Below are 14,460 nucleotides of genomic sequence, written 5' to 3'. Positions count from 1 at the left end.
AATGAATGTTAGGGTGAAGAAAAGCCCAGAGGCACCACTGTGTTCCAATTGCTCACACTGCCTGCCTCATTCATTCCTACATCTCAGATGCCCATCACAATGCCCAATACACAGTAAGCACTCAGTAAATATTTACTGAATTAAAAGAAGAACTTACTGATGCTGAGCCCCAACTCTGCCTCTCAGATGGCTCCTTGCCATCTGCCCTAATTGTGACATGGATCAGAAAAGAAAGACAATACACAACAATTCTTCAAAAAAGTTCCAGTGTGTTGAAGTTGGGTGGAATTGAACAAAGTTGTCTACATTGCTGCCTTCCCTGCTCAGTCATCATGTCCCCTTATCAAAGAGCTTTCCTAATTCTACCACATCCTGTATGCCCTTTAGAAGACTGTTCTTAGACAATACTCAAGTTGATTAATGTTCTTATTCAAATTTGGGAGTCCAGACCCTGACACAGAGTTCTGGTTAAGGTGTAACTTCAGTATCCTTATTCTTGCTGGGAGGCTCTACTTGCTGGAGAGGAGGCAAGAAATCTAATGTCACCCTGTTTTTTTGTTCTCCTGTGCCACAAAGCCTACCTGTAGGTGTGCAAATCTTTGAGGAGTAGATGGTTACAGAGCTCCACTGTTAAATCAAAAGATGCTTACCTCCTACCCATACCCTGCTGTTCTTCCTCCAGCACTGGCTGAAACAACCGTGCCCCCTGCTAGAAGTCCATTTTCCCTGACTATGCCAGGTGGCTTGATGACGCAGCAGCCATCTCCTTCTTGGGTTATCTACTATGAAAATAGCAATCTCAGCTTCTGGTTGGGTCTTCACATATGACCAGGGCCTCCTATAGGCCCCAGGGTCCCAGCAAAGCATTACTATTCTGGAAGAAGCAGAGAAACATGGTGAGTGACTTGGTCCTTTCAGGAGGCTCAGAAATGACTAAGGGAACGTGGCTCTTGAGGCAGGACAAGTGGCTGAGCTAACAAGAAAGTGAAGGTGTCCTGAAAAGGTAATAAGCATGGAACAACCACCGGGCGAAGTAAGGTTCCAACCTGGACCAGGCTCTCCAGTCCTTAAGCCAGAAAGAACTTCAGTATAGTCTTGGGACATTCTCAACTGCCCCATCCTTACCCCAGGGGTGATGGAAAAGGGTCTCCTGACGCTTCATTTTTTCCTCATAGCTCTTTGCTTCCCAGATATGGGTCTCATGGGAGAATTCTTGGCTTGTCTAATCTTGGAAATCGCCCTTTGGGATAAGTCTTGCTTGCCAGGCAGGTCTGGGCTTCCTGGTTCTGACAGTAGCCTTTTTAACCCTGTAACACCAACTGTCTCCCTGTCCTTAACCATGCCCTTCCCGGGGAAAGATCTTAGAATCTTCAGTGGTTACATGAGGCCCCATGTCCTTGGGGAGGGGTGACGGGCATCCTGGTGCTGGGTCCAGCAGTAAACCTCCCAGGGACAGTGGGCTTATGCCTTGGCATCTGGGCATGCTGATCATTTCATCCAAAGAAGGCAGTGTAGGGGGAATGGGATGCAATCTAGAGACTTCTCAGGCCTTAAGAATTCCTGCCTTCCCCCTCAGTCTGACCCTCGCAGTGCCCGTCTGGGTCATGACAATGCCCACTGGTTATACAGCGGGGTGGGGGGGGGGGAAGGAGAGTCCAGTTTGCTGGTTTGCTTGGCCGGCCAGGCTCTAGGAATGCGAGCCTTGCCCGCCCCTCCTCCGCGGGCTGTCTCCACTAGCTTCTCACCCCCTTGCTGCCCGCCTGTCCCTTCGGGCTGCTCCGGCGCCACCTATACAGTCCCCAGCCCGCCTCGCCAACCCCGCGGAAGAGCGGCGTGACTCACAGCGCTGCCACCAGCCCACGGTTTGCTGGAGGCAGGCGAAGGGTATAAAGACTGCCCTGCGGGAGGGGACCCAACCCTGCCCTGCCTAGCCCGAGGCTCACAGACATGGCCCCAGGCGCCGAGCAAGGTCACCGGGCAGCCGGCTGGGGACTGCGGGGCGCCCTGGCAGCGGTGGCTTTGCTCTCTGTGCTCAATGCGGCAGGAACGGTGTTCGCGCTGTGCCAGTGGCGCGGCCTGAGCGCTGCGCTGCGGGAGCTGGAGGCGCAGCGCGGCCGGGAGCAGCGCGAGGACAGTGCCCTGCGTGCCTTCCTGGCGGAGTTGAGCCAGGCGCCGCGCCGTGCGCCAGCGCCACCCCCGGACCCCGCGAGCGCCGCGCGCAACAAGCGCAGCCATCGAGGGGAGCCAGCACAGCACATCCGCACAGAAAGCCAGGACATGCTGATGATGATGACTTACTCCATGGTGCCGGTAGGCGGGGGCTCGGCTCCCGGTGGCGCCCCCGCCGGGCAGAACCTCGGGAGGTGTCGGGAAAAGGGAGGCGAAGTGCTGCGGGGAGGTCCTTGGGCGTGAGTGTGGCTAGGGAGGTCACCTTAACCCTTCTGGGATCAGTTTCCTCATCTGTCGGGGAAGGGGTGACGGGCAAGTCTCTTACACGCCTGGCGTCATGTGAGTCTTCAGGTGAAAGGATTTTCTTTCCTTCCCAACTTAGGACAGTTTTTGCCTCCTGATATGAACGGAGCCACAGAGGTCTCAGGGCTCTGCCTGTGCCACTCGCCTATGTCAGGGTCTCTCTGAAAGATGGAGGCGACCTTTCTGAAATAGCTCAGGCATCTTTAACAAAAGTCTTCTTTCCCTGGCACAGTCTAGTGGTCCAGCTTTTCACTTGACCTCCGCTTGACCCCACGAAATTGTCTACCTAATTTAATTGTCTCCGTTTAAGCAAAAGTCAGCCCTGATTTTACTGCCTTGGGACCTAGATGCTGAGAAAGTTGCTCTTGGATTTCAAGCTGTTCCAAACGGAAGAAATCAGTACGGAGCAATGTTTCTTTAAAAGCACTGGCAACGTTGAGGTTCTTAATGTGGGGCCTGAGGATTGCCCTTTGTATGAGCTCCAGAGAATCTATGGAACTCCAGAAACTTGCCAGTGTGTGTGTGATGGTACCTTACCCTCCTGGGGAAGGGTTCATTGTTTTTCATTACATTTTCAAAGGGACCCTATTTCTCTCTCTATCTCTCCCTGCCTCTCTCCCTCTCCCCACCCCCAAGAATTATAGCACACTGTTCTAAAGAAAGTCTTCAAAAGCCCCCACCCAAATCATTTTTCCAGCTTTAAGTTTCTTTGCTTTTGCTTATTTCTTTTTTTAATATTTTATTTTTTAGTTATAGGTGGACACAATGTTTTCATTTTATATTTATGTGGTGCTGAGGATCAAACCCAGTGCCTCAAGCACGCTAGGCAAGTGCTCTACCACTGAGCTACAGCCCCAGCCCTGCTTATTTAATTCAATAATTCTTTAACAAATATATTTAGATCATATTGCAGTTCCCCATTCCACTTCATTATCTATTAGAATAGCTCTGATCTTGTTTCACTTTATAATTAGAAAGATTTCAGTTGTCACTTCAAGTAATCCATAATTCAGAATCCTAGGTATTTGAAAAGAAATCCACTTAAAGCATCTGTTATCATAAAAGCTGCTAAATATCTTATGTGAGCTTGACTGCTTTTAAAACTACAAGTAATACACACTTCAAATAAATCTTTTGAGAGAGATCAAATTTTCCATTCCTAGCTTCATTTATTTTTTTTTAACTCATTTAAAAATCTGAGCCTAAGCAAAAATTTCAAAAAAGAGCTGTAAAATGAAGACTTCTTAGGGGAATTTACCTTTCCTCTCTCTTGGCTCTTGACCCTGCATTTTAGGTGTTTTTTGAAACCCTCAAAGAGAGATACATGAGAGCATCAACATTTTATATTTTTAATCCTGTGTTTAAGGTGAAGACTTTAATAACCAAATTGTCACCTGTTCAATCACTAACACAAGAAAATGGAGAGACTCCTTTCAGATTCAACCCGAAAGGTAGATTTAATTCTAGGTGATCTAGGAGGGCCATCACCAGCTCTTACAGAGTAGAGAGCAGAAACATCCCAATTGTCAAGCTGGGAAGCATTTGTAGATCATCATCAGCATGTTCCTCACCTGCAGCTTGTGTGTTTTGATCTTTTCCAGCCACTGAGGGACTTGCCCAGAGGCCAGGAGAAGGCAATGTAATGCTGCTGACTGTCCTCCTGAGGGTAGTTCTGGGTCAGTGGTTTAGAAATCACCTGGAAGCTCATTAAAATGCAGACTCTAGGGCTCCACTCTGAGACCTACAGAATCATCATCTCCAGAATCAGCCTTCTTAGGAAGTCCTCTGCCTCCACTCCTCATCCCACTTCCCCTTAGTGAGTTTGTTGCAGGTGGTCCAGACAACACACTTTAAGAAACACTGCAGGGCTGGGGTTATGGCTCAGCAGTAGAGCACTTGCCTAGCATGTGCAAGGCCCTGGGTTCCATCTGCAGCACCGCATAAAAATAAAATAAATAAAGATATTGTGTCCAACTAAAAAATAAATATATATTTTTAGAAAAGACACAGTGCAGCAATACCTTGGTGTACAGGAATATCTTTGGGATCTTTTTAAAATATGGATTCTGATTCCAAAGATCTGAAGTGGGGATCTAAGATTTTACATTATGAATAAGACCTCACTTTCATGAGCAGGTCCTACAGCTCATTGGAATCATCTGGGAAGTCTGAGAACTTACTGAATTCCACCTCCAGATATTGTAATGAACTAGTTTAGGGTGTAGCCTGGGGGCAGGGCACATGCTGGCCAGTAGGCAGGAGCTAGCCTGACTTCCTTATGATCATGGGCTGGTTAGGCTGTGCCCCCTTCACTGTGCCCTGTTCACCGTACCCTCAGGGCCTTTGCTTAAGCAGAGGAACTAGTTTTATTACTGAAAAGTCCTTTAGTTTGTTATAGCAATATTCTCACCATTCATCTTTTCAAATTTGCTCATGTTTACTATCTGCTTTTCTCAGAACATAGAATTATTCACATGAGAACAATTTAAAAAAAAAATCACTAGGCACCTCTAGTAGAGAAGTTGTAAGAGAAGAATCTAGAATATATCATGGAGGTAGTCATGCACATTTCTCATGGTTGAAGTCTACAACTTCCTCTAGCCTTGTTATAGAGCACCAGAACTTAAATGAGAGTGAGACCCGAGGCCCTCACCCTGAGGTCCTGTGTCCTTAAAGATCTAGGAACAAAGAAATAAGCTCTAATATCAGCGTTTTGAAAATCCTTCCAAAATGGTTTGTTTATCCAAGTTAAGCCTACTCAAGCTGACTGACACTTCATATTTTTTGTGCTTTTGGCTGAAAGTACCTTCCTCAGCATGGTAATTCTGATCAGCACATTCTGACCAGAAGCTGGTTGGCAGCTGTAAATGACTGTTAAAGAGGCATGATAATTAATTTTTACTGAAGTACAGTTAATTTGGTACAGCCAAGCATATTAAGACTTTAAAAAGCAAGTGGGTACTTTGGAGGAAAAATATTAAAAGTGGCAGTGGATGAGGCCTAGGAAGCAATAAGCCAGGCCAGAAATGGGACCCAGAATCTGGTGAGAGGGGTAAGGAGGAGGTAAGATTCTGCTGCTTCTCTTTAATCTTTCTTTCTCCCAAATCTTTATATTTTTTCTAGCTTTTCTTCTCAGCAGCTACTCTCTTTCATCCCCTTCTTCATATCACACCTGTACTGATATTCTGATAGTTTTATCATCCTATCTTTCTTGCCCCAAATCTAGAACATCCAGAAGGTGTTTGACAAAAATCAAATTAATCAAACATAGAAGATGTAACCCACTGAGATTGGTAAATGTGTAGCCACAATAATCACTGCTCTGGGGGACCATATATTTCTATACCCAGGGCATTGTTCAAAATGCTGAGCACTTAACAAGAAAAACAATCTTACTATTTTAAAGTAGCAGTTGCAAATCCCAATGATTTATTCAAAGAAGGCTCAACAGCTATCAGACACTAAAAAGGCGCATTTGACAAAATTTAACACTTATGCTTGATTTTTAAAATATGCAATATAATGGGAATCATGGATAAAATACAGTTTATATTTCTCACTCCCCAAAACCAGCTTTGCACTTAACCGAGAAATTCTGGAGATGGTCCTAGTAGTCACTGTTAAGACAGGGATGCCCACTGTCACTATTAGTATCTCAAATTGTTCTAGAAGATTAGCCAATGCAATGAGGCAAAGGAAGTAAGGAAGCAAAAGTCTGGCTATATTCAGATCAAACCAAGAGAAACCCAAGGGAATGTCATGAAAAGCTATTTCAAACAAAAACAGAATTCAGTGGGAAGTAAGATATAAAAATAGTACAAAGAAATTGATAGACTTCTTTTTTTCTTTAAGATAGGGAGGGGAGAGAGAGAGAGAGAATTCTTTAATATTTATTTTTCAGTTTTCGGTGGACACAACATCTTTATTTTATTTGTATGTGGTGCTGAGGATCGAACCCAGTGCCCCGCGCATGCCAGGCAAGCACATTACCACTTGAGCCACATCCCCAGCTCCTGATAGACTTCTTATACAAAGATATAACAGAAGAAATGATGTGCAAAAACTTGTGTATATATCTATATCTATATCTTTGGTATGAAGAAAGGGCTGGGGCCAGGAGAGAAAGGGCTGGGGACTACTCTGAAAGATCACAAAAATTCAAATAAATGGAAAGAAACATCTTTTGTAGTAGGACTTTTAGTATCATATTAAGTTAATTCTCCTTAAGTTAGTTTATCAATCTAATATTATTCCAACATAAAAATACCAATAGTCTCTCCATCTACCCCCACTCCCCAGGACTAGACGAGCTGCTTCTGAAGTGTACATGGAAAAGTAAAGTCACCAAAATGCAAGGAAATGACTATAAAAGAAGAGGAATGAGGAGGTCTCACTACTAGTTGTGAAAATATAATTAAAGCCTGATTAATTAAAACAGTGTGTGATATGAATAGACAGACCAATGAGAAAAAAATAGAAAGTTCATAAGTGGTTCTAAATATATTATGTCAATTTAGTACCTGTCAAAGATAGCACTTCATATCATTGGGGAAGGATGGAGTTAAGAAGTGATATTGAGCTGGGCTCGATGGCGCACACCTGTGATCCCAGGGGCTTAGGAGGCTGAGGCTGGAGGATCATGAGTTCAAAGCCAGTCTCAGCACAAAGTGAGGCACTAAGCAATTCAGTGAGACCCTGTCTCTAAATAAAATACAAAATAGGGCTGGGGATGTGGCTTAGTGGTTGAGGGCCCCTGAGTTCAATCTCTGGTGCCTAAAAATAAAAGAAGTGATATTGAGACTATAGGCAAGCCTTCTGGGAAAAGCAAAAGTTAGAAAAGCATGGTTCTGTTTCCACAGTGTGCAACACAACAAGCCCTAAGTGGATCAAAGATACACATTTTTAAAAAATGAAACTAAAATTACTGAAAGAAATTATAAACAAGTTCATTTTTAATCTTGAATTGCAAAGATCTTCATTCAAACTGTAATTCAAAAGCCAGACACAAACAACAAAGAAATAAATTTGGCTACATTTTAAAAACACATGAAATCCCAACAAAACTTTGACGTGGCAAACAACAACAAAAATACCACAAAGGCAAAAGTTAAATGACAAACAAGCAATAGTATTTGGAACACATAACGTAGCTACATGATCTTCCTAATGTGTAGCTCTCCTAAAAGTTGATACCAAAAAAACCCAAGAATTTAATATGAAAATCAGCAGCAGAAATATGAATCCAGTATGAAAATGGAATACATATTTCCCAGGAAAAGAAATATAACTATCTTGTAAACACATGGAAATATATTTTTAATTTAAAAATACAAATCACAACTACCCTGAAGTATAATCTTTACTTGTCACAGTGACGAAACTACCAAGGTTTTACAGAAGGCTCTATTGAGGAAGCTGAAGGGAGACAGATACTCTTGCACTGATGTTTGGAATACAGAATGGTACAACCCAAATGGAAAGCAATTTGGTAAAATCTAGAAAAATTACAGATGTATTTATCCTTCGACCCAGCAATCTCACTCATGAGAATTTATCCTGCACAATTGACTTTCTCACCTATGAATGACACGTGTATGTTGTCGTTCATTGCAGAATATTTGTGAAAGCAAAAGACTGTAAATAACCATGGCCATCAATCTAGGAATAGTTAAATAATCTGATCTATACACCCACTACTAGGTAGCTGTAAAACAAGAATGAGGAAATTTTCTATGCACCATTTAGCACAATCTCCAGGATATATTGTCAGTGAAGAAAGCAAAGCAGAGAAAAAATGTATATTACATCATCTTGTATAAGCAAGAAGGAGAAAAATAAATGAATTAATAAAAGTGCTTACTTATGGAGGGTGGGAATAAGCCTTTCACTGTATAGCTTTTTGTATTGTTTTTGACTTTTGAACCATGTGACTGTGCTATTCTTCTTAATATGAGTAAAAAAAGGCTCATAAGCCCCAGTTACATGGCAGCTGCTACTAGGCATGATAGAGATTGTACCAACTTCAGGTTCTGTCTTTGTATGTTTCTGTTGCTATAACAAAATACTGGATGATAGGTGATTTATGAAGAATAAATTTTTATTGGGCTTATGGTTCTTTAGTCTGGGAGGTCCCAGAGCATGACACAAGCATCTGGTAAGTGTTCTACTGCTGCATGATAGCATAGAAGAGGCACCACAGTGAAACAGAGCTAGATTGTTAGCTCAGATCTCTCTTCCTCTTATTATAAAGCCACTAATGCCATCATGTGGACCCCACCCTCATGACCCCATTTAATCCTAACTATGTCCCAAAGGCCCCACCTCCAAATGCTGTTAACAATGTGAATTTTAGGATTGGGTTTCCAAAGTGCAGACCTTCAGAGGATGCATCCAAACCAGAGCAGGTTCAGATGATCTATCTAAAGAGGAAGTGCTCACTGAGGGTTGCTACACAAAAACCAGAGCCTAGTGTGCCTGATCGTGGTATTTTTGTCAAGTAAAAAAAAAAAACAAAACAAAAACCTCTGACTTTTCATGTGAGATCTCTCAACTTTCAAATATTGACAGCAATGCAAAAGAAAAAAATTTTTAATTGGCTGACACTGAGTTGGTTGAACAACATTCACATTGTTAGAGGCCCTGTTAGGACGTGCAGTCATGAGTTTGTAGCAGTCTCATCTCATAATCATGAATTTTGAACAAAACTGGCTTTATTTAGCTTGACCACAACCATGTTATTTACCAGTCGGAATCTGAAAAGTAAGAGGTAACTATGTCACGGTTACTATTGCTATTACTGGTTGAGGTAGAAATGATACTTTTGTATTTGGTGTGGTTTGGGTTTGGTTTTGTTTCCTTTTCTGCTTTTAAAAGTCCATTCCATGGGGCTGGGGATATAGCTCAGTTGGTAGAGTGCTTGCCTCCCATGTACAAGGCCCTGGGTTCAATTCCCCAGCACCACCAAAAAACTTTAGTGGAAATTTCCTGTCCTTGTGTTTTTTCAAAATCATGCAAGGAGGAGATTCTAGCTGGGCTAAGTGTAACACGTAATTGTCACAAACATAGGATTTTCATGATGACTGCTATATTGTACACTCATGTGAATCTACAAATTCTGTTGTTCATGGGAGGTGGTGGGAATCACATTGCCTCTAGTAACAACTCCTGCTTGCCTGGGTGCTCTATATCCCTAAATTAGCTGTGCCAAGGGTTTACCTCTCTTTCCCACCTCCTTGGACTATATTACTTCCAAATGGTATGAAAGATGAAGATTTAGACCAGGGATCAGAAAACTATGGTCTATAGGCCAAATCCAGCTCAGGTCTTGTTTTGGTACAGTGCATGAAGTAAGAATGGTTTTACATTTCAAAAGCTGTGTGTCGGGTGGGGGGGTCAAAAGATTAAAAATATTTCATGCCATATGAACAATACATGAAATTCAAATTTCAGTAACCATAAATAAAGTTTTATTGGGATATAATCACTGCTATTTGTTAACTTACTGTCTGTGGCTGCTCCTGCATAACAGCTTCAGGATTGACTAGTTCCAACAGTGACCAAGCGGCCCACAGAGCTTAAAACATTTTCTGCCTGATCCTTTAGAGAAAGTTATCTGACCTCCCACATAGATTGTGGAGCAGCAGCACTAGGGTTGATACTCTAGAGAGCCCAAGACTACTAAATCAGGGTTGTTCAGCTTTGGTTAAATCCGGGATGTAAGACCTCCCCCAAGGAGACTGCGTTCAGGATTCTAAATCTTCCTGAATGGAGGCTGTAGGGCTGAGCCACACTACTAGCTTCACAGCCAAGAGCAGTCAATTTGAGGGCAGCTTTTAGCCACCCATTAACCTCAAATACAGGCGTCTTTCAAACTCAGTTCTCTTTAATTGAAGAGGACAGCTTGTGTCCCTAAGTCCTGCAGTATGAAGAGGGCCCAGATTAGAAATTAGAAGCCTAATACAGAAGGACATTGAAGAAAAAGTATCCAAAGCTGTAAAACCACACAGAGAGCCTGGGACTTGGGTTTCCATGTCCTTCCTCAAAGCAGAATGTACCCATGGACTTGGGATGCCAGGACAGTATATTCTGAGAACATGACAATGTGCAGCTGATTGTATGTCAGATGCCATCTCTAGGTATCAATCAATGGTGGGGAAGAACTTAAAGCTATGTTTCTGCTAAGATTGTGCCCAGTGGTCCTGGTACAGTGAATGTGTCCATAAACTCTTGTCTCAGGGAATGATGTACATGGAGGAAGACAGGAGAGAGCTGGCCTTTTAGCTCCATCCTTCAGACACTATCAGTACATGCTTCACATGTACAAACAAAACATTTCCTGTAGATATCATTAGTCCTCCATATTCATCCACAGATTCAACCAACCACAGATGGAAAATGTTTTTTAAAAATTGCATCTGTGGGGCTGGGATTGTGGCTCAGTGGTAGAGCGCTTGACTCGCATGCTTGAGGCCCTGGGTTCAATTCTCAGCACCACATACAAATAAATAAATTTTAAAAAAAGATATTGTGTTCCTCTACAACTAAAAAAAAAATTTTTTTAAAATGCATCTGTGGGCTGGGGTTGTGGCTCAGTGGTAGAGTGCTTGCCTAGCACATGTGAGGCCCTGGGTTCAATCCTTAACACCACATAAAAAAATAAAGTTACCTCATTTAAAAAAAATTTTTTTAATTACATCTGTGCTCAACATGTATAGACTATTTTCTTGTCATTATTTCCTAAATAATATAACACTATTTAGATAGCATTCATATTATTTTAGGTATTATAAGAAATGATTTCAAGTATACAGAAAAAAGTGCTTAGTCTGTATACAAATGCTATGCCGTTTTACATAATGAACATGAGTGTCTCTAGATTTGGGTATGGGGGGTGGGTTGTGAAACCAATCCTTGTCGGATACTGAGGGATGACTATATATGATTATCATGATTCTCTATGGGCATATGTAAGAAACAAGTGGGTCAAGACAGCATCTCGAACCATGGGAACACAGTGGTCATGTTGATGGCATGAAGCCATCTGGACTGCTCCCAGATCCCAGAGCTATCAAAAAGTCCCTGGTCTCAGTTATACGTGGCAGCCACACCTATAAACCCAGTGACTAGGTAGGCTGAGGCAGGAGGATCCTAAGTTCATGGCCAGCCTCAACAACTTGGCAGAACCCTGTTTCAAAATAAAAAAATAAAATGAGCTGGGGCTATAGCTCAAAAGCAGAGCACCTGGGGTTTAATTCCCAGGACCAAAAAAAAAAAAAAAATCTCTAGTCTTTTGCCAGCCAAGGTAGCAGAGGTGAAGGCAGAAGGAACAAGCTTGCAGAGCCCTTATGGCCTGAGCAGGATGGGGCCTCTGGAGCCCACTGAGTTATCTGCTCTCATCTTCATTCTCACTATCTCCCTGGCTCTTACTCCACCTTCACTGCCACCAGACAGAGGAGAAACTGGATTTTTGTTGTGGAACCCAAAGCCACATGATCCCTAGAAAGTGTCTCTCTGCTCTAGGGAAACAGCAGACCCCCCACAGACCCCATCATTGAGAGGTGTTGCATACTAAACCATAGACTGAGGGATCCTTGGGTGAAGGGCCCTTTCTGAAGGAGTAGCAGAACCTTCTCAGATCACAGGTGCTCCCGACACCCTGTCTCAGGATCTCTCTGTGGCAGGCCCAACCTCCCCTCCACCTGGCTCTGCTGTACCTTTGGCCTTTGTGTGGCTGCCCTAAAGTAGAACAACCTGGCATCCATTCTTCATTATTAAGTTCCCAGTTAGATTCTCTCCCTGGTTCTTGTCTGAAGTATGAGGTGGTGAGCACCGTGGACCAGGAATCAGACGGATTTGCCTCCTGGTCCCACAGGTTGATGGCTGGGTGGCCTTTGGCAGTCTTTTAACTTCTCCAATCTTCTGTTTCCTCATCAGTAAGACCTCGTAGGGTTGTTAGGAGGCACTATCTGGGGTGATTAGGTTTCAACATGTGAGTTTCAAGGCCACAAAAAACATTCAGCCCATGGCAATCACTATTATTTGTCGGTCCTTCTTGCCTCATGCTCTCGCCTCTTGTATCTGTGTTTTCTGTTTCCAGTTCCTTTGGAGTGCCTGGTTGTCTGTTGTCTCTGCTCTTATCAGCTGCTGCCTTGGGATAATATCTTAGCTCATGGAGGATTGGTATTACACCAACTAAATCATCTCATCAATGACAGCAAGGCAGAGTGGCTCTTGAGATGGTAGCAGGGCTTCTTCAGTGGTTCAGGATTTCCAGCTCCCCACCGCCCTGTTCACCGCTGTTGATGAGGGGTAGCACCACTGAAAAGGAGTGATCTTCCCCCTCTTCCTGACTAGCTTAGCTGTTGTTAACTTCTGTTAACTTCCACTGATTCCTGTTGGTAGCATTCCTGAAAAAAAAAATATTGTTTTTGTATGTATGCTTTCATTTGGAAAAATTGAGAAAATGGAAGTGAAAAGCAAAGCAAAACAATTTACTTCTTAGGGGGGTCTGTGTTCTCCAGGATGCGGTTACCTATATGGGAACTATCAGAACAATACTCAATTTGATTTAAAAAAAAAAAAAAAAAAACTTATGTGATTAAAAAAAAAAAAAAAAGACATTCATTTTTTTCTCTCTCTACATTCCTCAAACTCCCCGCCACCACCACCACCACCACCAAAGAAATCCTTGGCCAAATCTAGTTGACATTCAAGCTTAATTTGCATGCATTTTATCTACAGACTAAAGGTCATGTTATATGAAACAAGCTGAAGCTTTTAGGTTGTGATTCAGCTATAAAAGGAGCATTTTTCAGCCCATCAGTTGCTTTTATGTAGATCTTTGAGTTTTAACAGCTCTATGTTTTAAATAGATATAATTTGCTTCAAGTTAACTAAAGTTCAACACTGAATTTTCTTTACTGAAAGGTAGAGTTAAAGTAACAATGCCAACTAAAGATCATTCAAAATGCAATTTGTGGAGTTTGTTCTTAATGCAGTAATAGAGTAACCCCTTCATCTGCCACTCAGAAAAAGTATCCTGTGCTTGACAAAGTGCTGGGGACTTTGAGGGCTCTGCCTGGGTTAGGTATAAAAACTGTGAAGTTTGAGAAATGAATTATGGATAACTGTACCCTAGCTAAAATATTAAGCTGGTGACCACAAAATAATTCTCCATTTTTTTTTTCATTAACTAAGTAAGTGAGTTAGCAGAATCTGGAATCCTTTTCAGTAAACAGCAGAAAATGGGGCTAGGGGCATGACTCAGTGATACAGCACATGCTTAGCATTTGTGAGGCCCTGGGTTTGATCCCCAGCACCACAAAACCAAAAAACAAAGAAAAATGTCATCTCTCCCCAAAAGCAGCCCTTGAAGATGTTGTATCAAATTCTCTGAACAAGAAGACCTTTGGGGAAAAATCCTTTACAGTGTATTATGTGATGTGTCAAGAAGAGAGGAAATCAATCCTCTCTCAGGTGATAGAGGCCGGTTTCAAGAGACTACCCTTGAATGAGCAATGTTGAGATTAAGTAAGGAAGGCAAATCATTCCCAGTGCAGTCAAAACTTGAGAGGTCTAGGGACTGGGATAAAAATGGAGCAAGTCAGGAGGAGAATGTCTTCTTAAACTGGAACTACATTCAGAATGAACTGGTGAGTCATTGTTGACCCTTTAAGAGGAAAGTTGTAAAGAATGTGGTTTTATAGGAGGACAGACCTGGTGGTATGGAAAGACTGCAGTGGGGTAGCCTGAAGGCAAGAAGAAAGTTAGGAAGTTATTTCAGTAATGCAGACAAGAAATGATTCCTGTCTGGCTAAGGTGGAGGCATTGGGAATGGAGACAGCACAGTGTGACTATATCCTGGAGGTAAAAAGAGAGAAGAATGAATTGACCTTGGTAACTCATTGGACTTAAGGAAAAGGGCCACATGGGCCAGATCTGTTCAAAACAGAGAGGGATGGCAGTGTCATGGACAGAGACGAGGAAACG

At 42.6% G+C, this 14,460-nt stretch overlaps 1 protein-coding gene across 1 annotated transcript in view; it reads left to right on the top strand.

The window, feature by feature from the left end:
• Positions 1 to 1,733: 1,733 nt before the first annotated feature.
• Positions 1,734 to 14,460, top strand: part of Gldn (gliomedin) — a 66,281-nt gene continuing 53,554 nt past the window's right edge. The window contains exon 1 of the mRNA XM_005316567.4: positions 1,734 to 2,310. Within this exon, the coding sequence (XP_005316624.2) occupies positions 1,948 to 2,310 (363 nt within the window). The 5' untranslated portion in view covers positions 1,734 to 1,947. The remainder of the gene's footprint in view (positions 2,311 to 14,460) is intronic.

The sequence above is a fragment of the Ictidomys tridecemlineatus genome, chromosome 5 (assembly GCF_052094955.1).
Source record: "Ictidomys tridecemlineatus isolate mIctTri1 chromosome 5, mIctTri1.hap1, whole genome shotgun sequence".
NCBI lineage: Eukaryota > Metazoa > Chordata > Mammalia > Rodentia > Sciuridae > Ictidomys > Ictidomys tridecemlineatus.
This window is presented reverse-complemented; position numbering and strand designations above follow the sequence as displayed.